Genomic DNA, 17,123 nt, shown 5'->3' with positions numbered 1-17,123 from the left:
CTGGTCTGAACTAAGAGGTACCAGTATTAAAGCACGGGTAGTGTACCGAGTCCCCACCACAGAATACACAAGCTCTCTGCTCCTGAGACTTCTAACCATGCCCATCACTGGGACCCAAGTCTCCCAACACTGACTATTCCCAGCTAACTCTTCAAAAGCCAGTATTGGGAAGAAGCAGAAAGGGGAGGAAGAGAGAAAAAGACAGATTTCCAGGTACATCATTTACTACATTGAGTTTAACCGCTGCAGGTAAAGTTTTCAAGGAAAAACATGGATGAAAAGAGCTGAGTATCTCTACAAGGATTCACAGCAAGTCAATGAAAAAATAAGTCTGAAAACCCACCTGGCATTTTTTTCCAAGTTTACTTATGCTTGTAGAAAGAAAAGAATACTCAGATAATAAACATCATCATCAGATATGGCAGCTTAAAGCACTCAACCTCACCTCTTAAATCTACCGTGTCTTGTTTTTCTTGTTGCTTTTCTGTTTCTTCAGATAGAACTGAAAAATCTGGTACTGTCAAGTCTTCTTTAGCATCAAACCAATATTCATTCCCTTCTTCATTTTTCACACAGCCTTGACAGTTGAAATAAATTTCAGTGTGTTAAAATTTAGACCATGGTATGTCATATGAATGAATATCAAATTTCTGTGTGCTTAAGAGGATTCCAGCTATCTACATGATTTGGTACTACATTATGAAGAGGTGACACATACTAGTTTTCACTTCTGTGTTAAGTAGCAATTCTTATTTCAAGATATTAATATAGGGCTGAGATAACGTTGAGCGTTCCTTCACAGAAAGAAAGTTGAATATCTACATATATGTTTTACAGATGGTTTATTTTTTTTTTTTCAAATAAGTAAACTAACAAATCATGCAGTATTTGTACTAGAAGCAGATCACTCACCACATTCCACATCCTGATCTTTATGTTGTTCTTCAAATGTCTTGGAGGAAGTAGACTCACTTGGCTGACTGGCATTAGTTAAACATATGGTCTGTGGATTGTCCTATAAACGTATTTCAGTTATGTCACAGCACTTGCACCTAATCACGTTATTTTTCAGAGCTTCAGAACATTAAATGATTAAACCAGTAAATTTTAAAAAGTTAACCTACTGATCATCTTCAGGAACCCCAGATTATTTTATTTTGAAAGGACAATCAAAATGTCAAAAAGTCACACGAGCTGCATTTGCAACTACTGGCAGAGAATCCCAGTTTGAGCCCTGAAGACTGTGATGGTATTTGCATATACCTAAGAGAACACTATGCTTCACAACATAACATCTAGGAAACTCAGTAATGAACAAGTCCCTACCACGTTAACAGAAATTTTCCTTTCTTGCAGTTCTGGTGCTTCAAAGTCAGCTTTTCTTGTGCCTGAAACAGAACTAAAACAGAACCAAGAATTTCATACAAAATATGGTATGACAATTTTAAATTCTACAATGATACCAAGTACTCCAAAATATTAAGTAGTTCCAAAAGCTCACAGGAAAATAAATAAAATGTGCTTAACAAATCTTAGCTCGAAATGATACCTGTATTTTATAAAAGCATTGGCTGCAACATGAAACATAAAGCTATGTTCCGGGTTTACGTTAGGCTGGTTTCCTTTATACCCAGACAGCTTTCTGTCCCATGTTTCCATGTATGTCTTTCCAATTTGAAATCTCTGTGCAATTTTGGATTCATTTTACTAATGTTACACATGAAATTTGAAAAATATCTCTGTTTACCTGATGCAGTACAAATTTATTGCCAAATTTGTTTTAATCTCCACTTACATAAAGTAACTGGACACGGCTCTTGAACATGCAGTACCATATGCCTTCCTGAAAGATGAAGTTATTTTTCTATCATTCTTCATAACTGAATTATAATCTCAGCAGAACACCTACTTCTGTGTCTAATATTATCTCTGTTGACAGCAAAGTCTTTTTGTTTTGGTGGGGGTTTTTGTGGGGTTTTGGTGTTTTGGTTTTTTTTTTTTTGGTGTGTGGTTTTGTTGATGTTGTTTTTTAAGACAGCATTAAGATTAGAGACAAAGGTTTTTAGTAGTGAAAGTAAGGAACCAGGAAAATTACCTGTAAATTGAAAAGTTTTACTGTAAAGATAGTAAAAATACAACCCCGTAGTTTGCATATTAGAACACTACAGAATAAAAATTTCCTTAAAATAAAATCACTGTACCCAAATTGTTATGCTAGTCTTCAGCTAAAAAGTCTGGACCAACAAGATACATCCCAAAATAAAGAAATTCTAAGTTTACCATCTTTTAAACTCACTTCTCATTTATTTTGACCTTTAATAAATACCACAAATGAGGACTACTTACTCATAGCAAATGTCCTCTCTGAACAACTGTCAAAAAATAAAAATTTGTCTTAATTTTCGGAAGAAAGCAATTTCTATTAAAAACAAAAAGCGATTAAGAAATTACCTTGGATGGGACATAAGGAGAGGAGATGGGGGACAGCTTCATCTCAACCGATAGCGGTGGAAGTGCATTCAAAGGTATGCCCATTTTTATTTTCATTCTCATTCTGTTGTAATTCTTTTTTAGCTCCTCCAAAACCAACATGAGAGATGAACATAATTCAGTATTTCTATTACATCTGTTAAAATATGTATAAGAAAGTAAGATCAACTCAGACAGACATTTCATTTATTTTACTGCTTCCAGAATTGCCCAGGCGTTTAAAGATTGCTCCACATGGTGCCAGAACAGGAGCTCACTCCTGATGCGCACAGCCATTTTCCGGAGCCGTACTCTGTTTCACAGCAGTCCCAGGTGCTCTCCTGAACCCCCTTCCTGAGCTACGGAGCAGACACTACGGTGAGGAGGTTTTACAGCTATCTGTGGCACAGTAAAGCGTTCTGAGGCAGGACTTCTTGGTAGAATTCCAGGTTCCTCACAAGGCATAAGCTTTATCAGCTAGACACTCTGCAATCTCCACCCCCTTCCTACCTCACCTCTTAACAATCCTACACATCCTCTCTCTTTCTCCTTTACTATCTCGTCTCCTCTATGCATCTCGCCACTTCTGAACAGATTCTCTGTACTATTCCTTCCATACAGAAAGACACTCCTGGAAACAAACTGGTGGGGTTTTTTGTGTTTTTTGGTTTTGGGTCTGTGAATGCTACAGAAAATTTTAGGCTGAAAATAAGACTTGGCAGCTACAGGAACATAATCTCTTTTGGACAGCAACGCTAACTATAAACACTATTACAAGAAATGCATAGACCACATCAGTAATATTCAGCAATTAATGCCTTCTAACAAAGTTAGCTATTTCATTTAGAAGGACATTAAAGTACATGCCTGCTAAAACATGTGGTTTCTTCCAAAGCCAGTTTGTAAATCTTCAAGCAGTGCTGATAGCACATCTGATAATGAGTGTTCAGAGTCTGCAATTCTGCTTCAATCGCTCTCTGCAGTATTTTCTGACAGCAGCTCGATGTAGAATTCTTCACAGCTTGTTTGTCAAGGTGTATCTGCCTTTAAAATAATAATAAACAAAGTCTCCAAGCCCTTGAATCAATATTTTACATTCGTTTTATTTTGAAACAAGTAGCTTTCCAGAAGCTATTTTTGTTATGATTCAAGAAGAAAAAATAAATAAAATTCGTTCCTCCTATTTACTACACAGAAAAAATGATGTCTTCCAGTAGCTTTCACATTATAATCAGCCTTAACTGAGAGGTGGAAACTCCATGAGCACCATAATAATTTCTACCCAAAAAGTGCAGTTGTGAGAACAAGAAGACACTTAGCAACCCTGTTGATCAATAGATGCACTTAACGTTTGTTTCTGCAGCCACAGAATAATTTAGGTTGGAAAGTGGCTCTGGAGGTCTGCAGTACAAATCTCTGTTCAAAGCAGGGCTAACTTAAAAATTAGCTCAGTGTCTTACCCAGGCCAGCTGTGTTGTGGGGTTTGGATTTTGTTTGTTTTAAATCTCCAAGAGAGGACACAGTACCATCTCTCCAACACTGTTCCAATCCCACTCTCACTGTAAGAAACTTTTTCTTACACCCACTTAGAATTCCCCTCACTGTGACTGCTGGCTCTTGGCCTTTCAAAATGCAGGTCTGCAAAGAATTTGACTCCGTCTTCTCAGCAACCCATCACCCGATTGCCAGAACTGCAGGGAGGTTCCCCACCTCCCCAGCCTTCCCTTCTCCAGGCTGACCAAACCCAGTTCCCTCAGCTCTCCCCACACATCAGGTGCTCCACCAGCTCCCCTCACCTTCTCCATGGTGCACTTCCTCCAGTCTGCCAGTCTCTTTCTTGCACTACAAGGCTTACAGCTGGAGATGCCTTTCCAGAGGCAAACTCACAAGCACCAAACTGAGAAGAACCAACGCTTCCCTGCACCTCTTGCTAATGCAGCCCCAGGATGTGGCTTCCCTTCTTCACCATACGGCAGCACTGTTGACTTGCACTCGACTTGTTCTTGGCCAGCTTGCAACTGCAGATGAAGGCTGCTTTGGTCTTTCTTCAACTTCAGGAGGTCTTCAGCTCATTCTTCTTACTTGGCCAGGTCCCTCTGAAAGGCAGCCCTACCCTCCAGCCTAGGAGCTGCTACCCAGCAATCTTTTAGTACCATGAGTTTTGCTAAGTCACAGACACTTTTCATTCATTAAAAGAATCTTATCCAGCATCTAGAATTCCAAATGAAGAATAATTCATGACCCACCTGTCAGTGCTTATCTTTAAATAGCTGCTACAAAGCTCATTTTTTGATACCCGCTGTTCCTAAATAAAAAAAACATTTTTAAAAGTTACAGATTAACATTTGTGCAGACAAGTTCAGAGCAAATTTTAAGTCAAAAAAAGTGCTATATATCATAATTGTTTGTTTTCCTTAATTACCTGAGTTTGTGAACTTATTTCAGCTGTTGCAGTATTGCCATCTGAATGTTTTTGCAGCCTGTCAGTAAGCTGTGACCAAATTTCCTCCGTACTACAGGCTCCACATGACCAGTCTGTATTGCAAGCAACATCTGCACAGCTTCCACGGCACCATTCCGCGGGTCGAGATTTGTTCATCATTGTTATCTCTGTATTAATAGCCCTGGATGAGAGACAAACCTGAGCACTGGTACTTCTGCTTGTTGTAAAGCAAGCTCTAAAATCAGAACTCACGTCAACAGCCTGGTTAACTATAGAGTCACTGGCAACTTTTTTCAAGGTTTCACAATGCACCAAATTCAGACAGCTGGTATTCCCGCAGGAGGATTCATCTGCAACTTCCACCCCAAAAAAAGGATTCTTGCTAGTGAGAATTGCAGAGACTGGAAACTGCGTTTCAGCATCCTTTGCAGTGTAGCTGGCACCACATGTGCACACACCAGATTCTTCGCAACTGTAGAAATCGGAGTCCCCCGCACATTTGCAAAATTGCACGGCTTCTGCACGGCTACGCCTACTGCAGGGGCCCTTCCCCGTGGCGACAGTCAAGGATTGTCTTGCTTCATTGAGATGCTGTGAATGTCTGTCATTTTTTTCAAGCACTTCTTCACTTGTAGCAATTTGGGGTAGCAGCCTGTCACCAATCAGTGGGGTGTCTTTCACCTCTTCATTTCCTAAATTGTCACATACAAGCAGATTTGGACAGACCCCTTCTTTACTCTCATAAGAATGACTTTCAAGTATACTTCCACAAACAACGCTATGATACTCTGTTTGCTCTTCCTGATGATCACTAGTCATGCCACTGGAATCTTGCAGAGACAGGGAGGCCTGAAGTAGGTGGGGAAGCTCTGGCATAGCTGCTTCTAGGCGGGTTTGGTCACCTACACCATACTCAGAAGAACAATCTTCTGACACGTCAACAAGATTTTGTTCCTTTGTGACTCCACTCTCTGGAACTTCATGAACCGGATCTATCAGCTTTAAGGTTTCAATGCCTATAGTTCCTCTTTGCTCAGAAAACTCACTTGAGCTACTCCTATCATCAAAATCTTGCTCTTGAGCACTGAGATACTCCAGCTGTGAATCTTCATCTAAATGGCTTTGCCTGCAATCATCACACACCCCACAATTGAAGTGTGTATTGTCACATGCCCTTCCCAATGTATCAGCTTCTTCCTTGCTTTCATCTACCTGTGCACAGCAAATTCTCATTCTCTGCTTATTATAGATTTCAATATCTGTATCTAAAGATGAGCTTAAATAAGGTATGCTTTCCTCTGAAAACTTCAATTCTGAAACATTGGCAGACTGTGCCTGGCCAAAACCAGAGTGGTTAGTTCCTCCTGCAACATCTCTGACAAGCATGTGCTCAGTTTTCTCAGAATAAGAAAAAACATGGGAGGTCTGATTAAAGCATCTCCTTTTCCTTGTAACATCACTCTTCTTTTCTGATTCCATGGTACAAACACTTAAGCCCTCTTCAGAAGAAGAAATCCACACAATTCATTTCCACTGCAACCTCTCAAAGTGATCAGCTTACCTCTTCCTATTAGTTTCTCACCTTAAAAAAAATTAAGAGAAGTTTAAGATACTTCATGGTATATAAGAGGACATTAGTGTTTAAAAAAATACGTTAAATTAACCGTCTTATTTTTACCTACTGCATGCTGGTATAGAAGCTAGGAATTATATGGTATGTTCTCAAAGAAATCCTAAGAGCTCACGAAAGGCTGTTTAAAAAAATTGCCGTTCTTGCTTGTCTGATTTCCATTTCAAAACATCCTCAGAGACCAATCAATCCTATTTTCTTACACTCTTGGGCAAAGTTTCCATCCTCTTACTACTGAAGCATCTCTTGGCTGAATCATCAGAATCCCTGCTGATCCACAGTGAGCTATTTATTAATACATCATATGTGAACTTCACGACAGCTCACAAGGTGTTTACATGCACATACTGACTCTGAAAGTCACGATGCTGATGGTTGTGCATTCAGTGACCACAAACTGACCTCACATCATTCCTGATTGTTTACTCGTCTGTAAGCACTCCTTGCCACACCAAGCTTACAGCTTCTTGATCCGTGACCAGTATATTTACTGTAGGGAACATCCTTCAGTCCGAGAGCTATAAAAATTTTAAAAACTACCTAAATTAGTGAAGAGGCGAACTTAGAGCTCTGTGCCTCCCGACAACTAGAAAGCCTTCAGGTGTTGGACAAGGGGGAAATGGAAGCATATTCATTTTAATTCTGGGAAGCAAGAAGAAACAGTTATCAAGCACAGAACCATAAGAAAACCTGAGAATCTTTACAACTAGAAAGTGTAAGTCATGAAGCAAAACAGGAAGATGGTTTCTTGGATCAGAGCACTTCTTGTAACGGAAGAAAACTGGACAGTACAACAAAGAAAAGCAATACACCTGCTCTGGACTTGGAACAAATCTAGTTTCATAGCAAATACAAACAAAAAGTAGAGAAAAAACACATAGGGATGGAAGACGCTCTTTGTGAAGTTTGTTTCTTATAAATAGTTGTCAAGTCCTCTCTGCCTTCCCCCAGAAGCTTAAAACGAAGAGGGATACATACAAACATTAGACATATTTCTCAGTCACATATGCTTTCTAAACTACTGAAAATAAACGTAACAGTTTTATGTTACAGTCATAGGCCTCTAACCTGACTATAATCTTCTGTAAAGCACTGCAAATTACAGCCCTGTCTGTAACTCTTTCCCCTGCAGTGGCACACAGACCAACCAGGGGGCCCGTAAACTGGGTTTTATAGGCTTCTAAAGACACAAGTCACTGGTTTATCCTCCCGAGGAGGTTTCCAGAGTGGTGAAACAGTGTGTAAGGACCCAAGGGAAGTACTGAAGTGAGACAGAGGCTGCTGGTGGAGCATGAGAGTAGAATCTCAGGCCTGTTTCTTGGCCACTGCTCTGGGATTAACACACAAGTTACATGAGTTCCATCCACTCCAGATACAAACAGCATGACCCGTGCCTCGTATCTGCACAGGAGGGTTTGCAGAATGTACCCCTAAGAGATAACGTTATGACAGCTCTTCCTCGCGGGGAAAAGTCGTGTGTCCTCAAATCTACATCCACTCGTTCTCCTCCAACAAGAATCATCATTAAAATGATGTAATTTGAAATCACTTAATGAAAATGGTTTAAGTCAAGTCATCAATAGAAGTCGGTCGCCCTCTAAAGAAACACCTTACCATGATTTCATTATGCACTTCCACAGTAACTTGTTTCACAAAAGTCAGCTTTCTTAGTGCACTAACTTTATCTTCATCTCCTAACTGAAGTTTTAAGCAACTATATCTGTGAAAATAAAACTATTGCCGTAACACTACCAAAGCACATCTCAGATGCCTAGACATAAATAATGACGTTATCACAGAGATGTGACTTTCCCTCCCTCCCCTTTTTCCTTAAGAACAAGTTCAGAAACAAGAACTAGAACAGGTATGCGCTAGATAAGTAACAGCACAGCCAGGTCAGTTAGAACGCAGCCCTGCTCTTAAAGCACAGCCACCGCTGAGCCCCCGGGAGGAACGGGGAGCCCGCACCGCGGCCCGGCGCCCCCACTCGCCACACGGGAACCCCGAAGGTGGTGAACCGTGGCTCACACCGGCTCCAGGGAAGGCTGAACAACCTCCCTGCTGCCCACCGAAGCCAGTCTGCCCGCCCGCCACCCCCCGTAACGCCCCCGTTGCAGCGCCCGCCCCCGCCCTGTCACCGCTACCCGCGCCTCGGCCAACGGCCGCACGGAGCACGCGCTCAACGGCCGCCAGCCGCCGCTCACCGCCGCGCCTCCAGCCCATTGGCTGCCACGGGAAACGCTCCAGCGTCTGATTGGCCGGCGCGGCTCCCCGCGTGCTCCCACCCTCCACGGCCGCGCCTCCTCGGGGCGCTCGGGCCCTTTCCCGCCGCCTCCCTGCCGGCCCCGCCGCGCTCTGCCCGCGGCTTCTGGCGCGGCGACTGAGAGCTGCCCGCAGCCGGAGGGCTGGCTGGCTGAAAGAGAGGGGGACAGCCAGGGGAGATGAGCGCAGTCAACTGGGGAATGGCACCCGGTTACTGATTGGAAGTGTACACGGTATTTTTTCAAGGTCGGTTCTAGGCCTTACTCCTTACTTTAAAGACGTACATGTAAAGTTCTTAATAAAGCGTGCAAAACATCACTTAGCTGCCTAAAGCAAACTACTCCCCAAAGCCATATAAGTGATTGTTTGGAGCATGTGAAGCAGGGACAAGTACCGAGGAGGCCCTTGGTATATTTCATGTGATCTCTCTATGGCAACACCCATGATCAGTACAAAATGAAACTTAATAGTAAAATTGACACGTTTTTGATGAACCAAGTTGCCTCCTGTTGCAAAGGATTCTCCCAGGGAAAGTTACTAGGTGGGTTACCTAAAATTCACCATAAATATTTTTACATGGAGAATGAATCCAATTAGCAGTATCACTCGAGTTTCTCCTGCTGGGACACTGTCCCAGTGCCCCCCTCCCCAAGGGCACCTTACCAGTAAAAATGTTAATATTTGGAAGTACGTCCCACACCAGTGCCCTTACTCACACAAGCCCCCACCTTTGTACATTTTACAACCAGCGCTGCCCATGTTTTTGTGGCTGCAGTAATATATTAAAAAGGAAAATGAGCCTGCCACACCAGTATCATCCAAAAAGTCTGTATTTTCCAAGAGAACTTTTACCAGTAACATCATCATGACAGACCACTCCATAAAAACTACCCGAACAAGTGACATTTTTATTGGCGAGTTCTGCTAATGAATTTCCTTTTCCACACTTGTATCTCCTTAAAGATTTTAAAAAACCCAAACAAAACATCTCGGGTAACATTCCGTTTTCAAACAAACAATAAAATTATTTAAACATTTAAAAATAAAACAAAAAGATAGCAATTTTAAATACAAATTCTAGGAATACCTGTCCTGGTTCCCCCAGGAGCCGCTCCTCGCCAGGCTGGGTACCGAGGTTCTCCTGTTTGGAGCTCAATTAAAAGGACCGGGGCAAGTGCTATTATTACCATTGCAAGCCCTGTTGTACATTCTTCACAGGAAAACATAAAACATTTTGCAGTAAACCAAGCAGTACTTTTTCTTCCCTTGTTCTAAAGCTAAATCACACTGAAAGTTAGAGGGGGGGAAAAAAATGTGGCTTCAACATTCAGCTACTTTATCACACACAAAGATTTCTACTAAGAGCATATCCAGGTTGAAATACACGTCTGATTTCTGTCATGAGGTTAATGCTTATGGGGTGCGAGATGCAATCTACTTTGAAATAATAACCACATCACTTCTTGATGAGCAAAGTATTATTTTTAGCCTTTTGGACCGACGTGTAGTTGTGAGGTTGTTTCTCCCAGACCTTGCCAGGAGAGGCAGTTTTAACCGCTCCCACAAATAAAAAGATGACCCGTGGCAATCACATCCCTTATAATCGGTTCGTAAAATGTTGTATTTAGCATATTTGTCTGCATTCTAAAGAACCCTCGGGTCATGTTTTTAGGCCTCAGAGGCTTTGTACACCAGAAATTACACAAGTCAACCACAGAAAATTGTAAATTGGTATCCACAGCTATTTTGAGGTATTCCACAAGAAAACCTGGCTCTGCACCTGAATGTTCCTCTCAAAAAGCAAAAAGACAAAAAGAATCCCAAGCCCTAGCTGGAGTGGAAATTCCATTTTAAAAGATTTCTCTAATCACCATGTTCCACCACATTTGATCAACAAGGACATACCTTATTTCCCCAGGGGCACCAAAAAAAAAAAAAAAAAAAAAAAAGCCTTCTTCATCCTTTTCCTGGAATTTCAGTACTTCATTCCTGAAATTCTGGGTACACTCAGAAGAGATGAAGACAGAAGTGTTATTTTCTAGCCAAACCAGAGAAACACATTCAGACACTGTTTTTGGTTTATTTAATTTATGAAGGTGCTCTAAGAAGATACCAGCGATCCCCTTAACATCGAAAATAGCAGCGGTTTATACTCTAGCCTCCCGTCGGTGAGGAAGAGGCTAGGGAAAAATCTGGACCAGAGAGTCTGAAGACCAAGTTAAGAAGAAATGGTCTCCTGGGTCTGGATTGGGCTTGATAGAACTGTATCTATCGAGGCAGTTGGCATGGACAGAAAGTTGTTCCTGTGGAACAGGAGATGCTGCTTCATGGCGTGAGCAGGTTCCTAAGGGCCTGGCCGCCTGCCTTACTCGCAAGCTTTTCTGTTAGGGCTGAAGGGGGAAGGCCAGCTTTATTCTTCAGGTAACTGCTGTTCTCCTTTTGAGTAGTACATTCAGAACAATTTCCAATAAACCAGAGCTGTAGTGCTAGTTAGGTGTCAAACTGCCTGCAACTTTTCATTAGTTACGTTATTTTTCATGAAAAGTGGAAAACCTTTACAATCACCTTAGAAGGAAATCATTTGCTGCTTCTGTACTTGTAGAAAAACCATAGGCAGAAATATTTTCTAAAGTGCTTCTTTACTTATCAGTTACTTTTTAAAAAAATTAGACTTGTCTTTTGTAGCGGCATAGTTTCCTAGTAGTTCATGGACCAGTAGATAGTTTCTGATGTAAAAAACCCATTATGTACTTTGTTTAAGCAAATGACACTTGCTTTGACAAATGCACCAAAGTGAGAGATCTAAATGCAAACCCCACCATTTCTTAAAACACGGCCTTATGCTGGTTTATTAATGCAACTTTACATCCTTTAAAAGTAGTTTACTTCAATTCCAAGAGCAGGGATTAAATAATACAAATAAAAGTTGAAAATTCAATGAAGCTATTGCCTATTTACCCTGAAATTAAATAGTCTTATGATTCAACTGGTGCAAAAATCCCTCCAAACACCTTTGTTTTATTGGCAAAGTCATTTAAGGTCACTTTTGCTTCCGAGACCATCTTCTTCCATGGTTTCCAGTGAAGGAGTTTTGCTTTGTAATGGCTTGTGGTTCCACAGTGATTTGTAAATGAAAAACCTACTATGAATAACTCTACCATAGTCAGTAAGTTACAGATACTGTCATGAGAAAGTCCAAAACTTAGTGCTTTTTTTTCTTTTTAAATTTTCAGCAAGACACAAAATTCCAGTCCAGTTAAAGTGTTTTCTTTGAATACCATTTTAAATGGCAATAAATGGCTGCTGTGCCTTCTGGATGGAGAACTTAACGCGACGCCCAATGTGCTTCTTATACGGTAGACGGCTGTTGTACTTCAAACATACCCAACGAACAGTGTTGAAGGGCCCCTGCAGGCACAGCCATTTGGATCAGCTACTCCTACATATATAGTGCAGTTGGTTTGAATCTGCGCAGAGAGAACCGCAGCTGGGTGGCACGTAGGAAATGTTGGAGTTGTCTGTTCTCAGAAGGCATGACACAAAGCACCCGGACAGCAAGAGACAGAAGCATCTGCAACATCGTTCTGATTCTGTCCAAGTAGTAGTAGTTTCCATCAAAAGGTGGTGGTTATTGCTGAGACAGTAAAGCACTTCGGTTGGCTTTCATCTTCTCCAGGCGTTTTACTAGATGACCATTGCTGACTTCAAGCTCTTCGGTTTTATCCAACGCTGAACGAAGCTGAAGGAAGGAAGCAGGGAAAAACAAACAAACAAACTGTAACTTTCACAGTGTTTTCCCTTTCCTAAGATAAAGCAAGGTTTGTAGTCACCAACACTAACTGACCCTATTGCTGGCATTTCCTTACAAGATAAAGCAGTTAAATTCCTAGTAGTGGAGTTAAAAGTAAACGTTGTGTAACTGCCTGTGCTGTTGCTCCGAAGGCCACACACACGCAGATATTGTCTAAGCACAGTGCCAAGAATCCAAGGTATTTACAGAATGTTGAACAAATGGTTCAGACTTTGCCTCAACCTCAGAGGCACAGATGCTCAGAGATATCTGCTGGGTCACATCTGCTTGTCTTGCTGCCTGGCTTTTACGTTTCTGGTTCCCAGAACTGCAGCCACAGCTGTGGGTTCAGTGCCTTGGTTTTCTATAAAACCCACCATGAGATGAAGGTAGGAAGGGAGGGGGGACTGCACAGAGCAATATTTATAGGCAGCACAGCAGAAGGGGTATTTAGAAAAAGCAAAGAGCCAAACTGAAAAAAAACCCACCACCCTCAGGAGGCAGGTGTGAAAGAAGCTGATGAACATATCTAGGCTGGTTGTAGCAGCTACTTAGAACACAAATTTTGGTAAGACAAGTACAGTCAAAATTATGGACAGCTTGAAGACGCCGTGTTTTAAGACAGAGAAATACGGACAGAGTCTGTGGATGGACACACTATAATAACAGGCATGAGCAGATTGACTGAGCAAGAAAAACAGACTCAGTAAGAATGATTCACATCCATTTAGCACTCAAGTTTAGACTCTGAAGCTTGAAAGTTTAAGCTGTCATTCCTGGTAACTTCACTGCACTTAAGTAATAAAGCACCCAAATTAGCTTTACAGCAGCATTTCCAGCTTTCTACTCTAATTTTTGAGTCACGTGTTCTAAAAAGACGAATGATTTGTATTTACAAACCCAGAAGCTGTAACACCCAAAGTAACAAGCCTTCAAGTACAACACAGGACAAGGACAGCAAAGTAGAAATAGGAGTTCTTCAGCTTGATCAATGTCGAACACTCAGAGTTGCAAAGCAGCATGCAAATCTGCGCATTTGAAGGCTGCTTCTACATTCAAGCTCTACAGGAAGAACTTGCGTTTGCTCCAGAGAACCAACTCCAGCACAAAGCAAGGCATTACGAGTCAATTAGGGAAGAAACGGTGAGATGTCAGTGGGAGTTCACAGTTGCAACTGTTACTCCAGTTTGAGTGCTAAAAGTTTGGTTAAACATCTAGAATGAATAAATAAGGCAATAAATAAGGTGTTTATTCTTTACTCTGCCAAGAAGGGTAGTTCCTCCTCTAAAATGCACCAGATAAACCAGTTTCCCCAGGCAGCGTAGGCTGACTGCAATCCCGTGAGAGTTCGCCTTCAGAATTACCTCTCTCTGTAGTTTGCGCTTCTCTGCTTTCAGTTCATCTTCTATTCTTTCAGCATTTTCAGCAGCAGTTTTGTATCGGGCTACCTGACCTTCCAATCGTATTACCTAAAGTGAAGGCATTTTTTAAAAATTAAAAGCTGTACCAAGAAGTTACTCCGATGCGTTACTCTTCCACTAGTAGTTAAGCAATAACCACAGAGATGCTCATTTTTCTTTAGTAAAATAAAGGCATATTTTGAGGAAAAAAAAATACCAATGAAGCTTGGCCATGGTAACTTACTCCAGACCTTCTATACATACCCATGTTTAATATGCTTCCAGCAACAAACAATACAGTCTATTGACTAAATTTATCTTACCAAGACAATCACTGACTCTGGACAAGAGCAAACAGTCAAAATTGAACAGTCTTGTATAAAATCCATATACACTACATCACATGCCAGAAGTCACTTTAAAATTGTCAACAGCTAGGCATGAGAAAGCATTCTGAAGACTTCAGTAAGTGCTTTCAGTATATCTTTGTCTTCGAATGTTATTCCTTCAGTAAATATGAATAATATACTCACCCTTTCCCATACATAAATGAAAGCATTTTAGTCTTTATAACTTAAGTCCAATAGCCCTGATGCACCAACACTCCTGCTTCTTAAGGGTAAATCACAGTAATCGTGATTTCATTTATCATATGATAAAACACACTTTTTCTTTGCGTTCTCACTAGACATAAGCAAACAGAACAAATAAAAAACTTACATTCTGCTCCAATGCTGTTATCTCTTGCTCAGACTTTGCTAGTTTAAATTTGAGATCGCTGATCTGTCTGTTGGCATCTCCTAAAAGAATGGCAGATTTATCAGAGATGTCAGAACAAGTGTCAACAGCATCTTCTAACAAGTCTGTCATAGATTTCCATGCTACAGCGGCAGGGTAGCACGTGCTCTCTGTCAAAAACAGTGCCCAGCAGATAGGCGCTGTTCCCAGTCTCACCTCATTCCCTTCTGACCGCTATGAAAGCAAAATTAACCAGGAACTCAGCCCAGCTCTCCTGGGGAACACAAAGGGAGATTTCCAACCGCAACCACAATCTTGTTCAAGTAAAGGATAATCGTTCCCTCACCTCTAGTAGAGATGCACGGCTGGCTCCCAGTTTGAAGCTCCCTTAGAACCGAAGGGTCATTTTTACTTAGAGCCATGTGGTTATTGTACAGATACATTTTCTCACTCACGTGCAAGACACAAACTTCTCTTAAAATGAAAATGTGGCTCACTTTGGAGGTCAATCATGTGCATATCTGTCCCATTTTCTAGAACTTCATCTTCGGACTGTGTGTTTTCCATCTTGCCATTCTTTTGTTTTTCTTCCAGTTGTCCCTTTAATTTTCTAACCTGAAGGACACAAAACAATTAGTTGTTAAAATCTGTAAGGGAAAAGTGTGGCTCAGTACTCAAATTCACTGAAGTATTATAAAACAAATCGTTTTTTAAAAACCTAAATTAAAAAAATTTACAAAATAATTTCCTAGACATTATTTTGGCAAATGACTCATCATATGTTAAGTATCAGTGCTTATGCGTAAGTTCAGGACCAAACATAATGAGTTGAAGAAGACTGTTTTACTAGAAAAGGCATAAATGATCGGTAGGCTCATTCAGAGAAAACATTCTTAAAAACCCAAAACTGAGTTTTGCTATGTGTGAAGTCTCAAGGTCAGGGAGATAAACCATAAATGAAAGCATAGAGCATCCTGCAGAGAAACAGATCAGCTACCATTTTTTTAATAAGCTTTCTATCTGCTATAGAATATCATGGTACCAGCAATAATTACTTTGCCATTTACCCATCTACTGTAATTCCCCCATCACTTCTTTCCAAATGGCCCACTGCCCACAGACCCAGCAATCGGGAAAGCTTACTCCTGGAGATAGAATTTGCTTCTACAATTTCTGGACCATATTTATATTTGGTTTTCCCTTGGGCTTGGCCAATATGAAGCATTATTTTTCAGAAATAGCCCTGGAGAAGGAGTTTCAGGTGATGGAGGACACTGAATGTGACTGATTAGCAACATGGAACAGGCACAGTGGGTTACATCTTTCTTCCCCTGTATCCTGAGTTAACGGGCAGGAGAAATGTTTCAGAGGAAGAATAAAGTGGCTGTAAGTCCTCAGCAAGAGCAACCCAGCACATTCTGAAAGGCAACAGCATTGCTCTTCTATACGTTACATTAGGGCTATTTTTGTTTTGTTTTGTGGTTTTTTTTTTTTAGTCTCTACTATTCTTATGATGGATTTAGTAAACACACGGCATTTCAGTTTTCTTGTGATTACCTGGTCTAGTAAGGATTCTCGTTCATCAATGAGTTTTTTCAGCCTGTCTGAAAGAGAAAACTCAAAGTTCAGTGCCCACTTGATAGAGCCGCACATTTCAGAGCGCATCTGATACCAGAGCGAACCGGTAAGGTTAGCGAAACTACTGATGAAGGTAGTTATGCACGTACCACAGGCAAGGAGGCCACAGCCAGGGCTGGAAAGGGGCTGCAGCCAGGGGAGGTTAGGTCATTCTCACAGAACATGCTTGTCACGGCAGCAGCAGCACCCAGCTGCATGCAAAGAGGCTAATCTTCTATGTTAGGTTAGCATGCAAGAACTCTAGGGTCAAACACAACTGCAACACAAAATCTCACACATCTTTACAGTTTAACATGATGAAAATACTGTAAACACCTGTAATCATAGCTAAGCACATTCTCAGCACTTTAAATCTTCATTTTACTAAACAGCATGGCAATGGCATTTTGTGTTATCTCCAGTATTATGACCAGAAAAATATTTGACCATTAAAATTATTTTTGTTTCAAATGTAGCAGTCTGGTAAAACATTTTTTTGTTTTTAATCCTTCACAGTCAATTCTCCTGGTCAGACATCAAGCAGGTGATGGGCAATCTGGACCAACTGTTGTGTCACACTTCAACTTGGACGTGCCACAGATCAGCACATGGACATGTGTGGCATTCATCAACAAAGTGCACACTACAGAGTGAGACAACTGGAAAAAAAACGAACTAGAGGCAACAAAATCGCTTTTTTTTTTTTTCTTCCCTATTTAGGGTGCAAAATGTGAAAGCATTTTAGCAGGTACTGTATTGCAACAAGTCTTAATT

At 41.1% G+C, this 17,123-nt stretch overlaps 2 protein-coding genes across 3 annotated transcripts in view; both read right to left on the bottom strand.

Annotated features, from left to right (window-relative positions):
• Nucleotides 1-6,391, bottom strand: part of RBM44 (RNA binding motif protein 44) — a 37,967-nt gene extending 31,576 nt beyond the window's left edge. The window contains exons 1-8 of the mRNA XM_065637586.1: nucleotides 4,892-6,391; nucleotides 4,716-4,774; nucleotides 3,333-3,513; nucleotides 2,452-2,658; nucleotides 2,347-2,372; nucleotides 1,327-1,399; nucleotides 913-1,015; nucleotides 446-577 (exon numbers count right to left, since the gene is read on the bottom strand). Coding sequence (XP_065493658.1) covers nucleotides 446-577; nucleotides 913-1,015; nucleotides 1,327-1,399; nucleotides 2,347-2,372; nucleotides 2,452-2,658; nucleotides 3,333-3,513; nucleotides 4,716-4,774; nucleotides 4,892-6,391 — 2,281 coding nt within the window. The remainder of the gene's footprint in view (nucleotides 1-445; nucleotides 578-912; nucleotides 1,016-1,326; nucleotides 1,400-2,346; nucleotides 2,373-2,451; nucleotides 2,659-3,332; nucleotides 3,514-4,715; nucleotides 4,775-4,891) is intronic.
• Nucleotides 6,392-9,689: 3,298 nt separating this feature from the next.
• Nucleotides 9,690-17,123, bottom strand: part of LRRFIP1 (LRR binding FLII interacting protein 1) — a 111,544-nt gene continuing 104,110 nt past the window's right edge. For both annotated transcript variants that reach the window (XM_065637208.1, XM_065637209.1), the window contains 5 exons: nucleotides 16,290-16,336; nucleotides 15,230-15,347; nucleotides 14,715-14,794; nucleotides 13,959-14,063; nucleotides 9,690-12,543 (listed from right to left, as the gene is read on the bottom strand). In XM_065637208.1, coding sequence (XP_065493280.1) covers nucleotides 12,433-12,543; nucleotides 13,959-14,063; nucleotides 14,715-14,794; nucleotides 15,230-15,347; nucleotides 16,290-16,336 — 461 coding nt within the window. In that variant the 3' untranslated portion in view covers nucleotides 9,690-12,432. The remainder of the gene's footprint in view (nucleotides 12,544-13,958; nucleotides 14,064-14,714; nucleotides 14,795-15,229; nucleotides 15,348-16,289; nucleotides 16,337-17,123) is intronic.

The sequence above is a fragment of the Caloenas nicobarica genome, chromosome 6, assembly GCF_036013445.1.
Source record: "Caloenas nicobarica isolate bCalNic1 chromosome 6, bCalNic1.hap1, whole genome shotgun sequence".
Lineage (NCBI taxonomy): Eukaryota > Metazoa > Chordata > Aves > Columbiformes > Columbidae > Caloenas > Caloenas nicobarica.
Note: the sequence above shows the minus strand (reverse complement) of the source record. Positions and strands in the feature narration are given on the sequence as shown.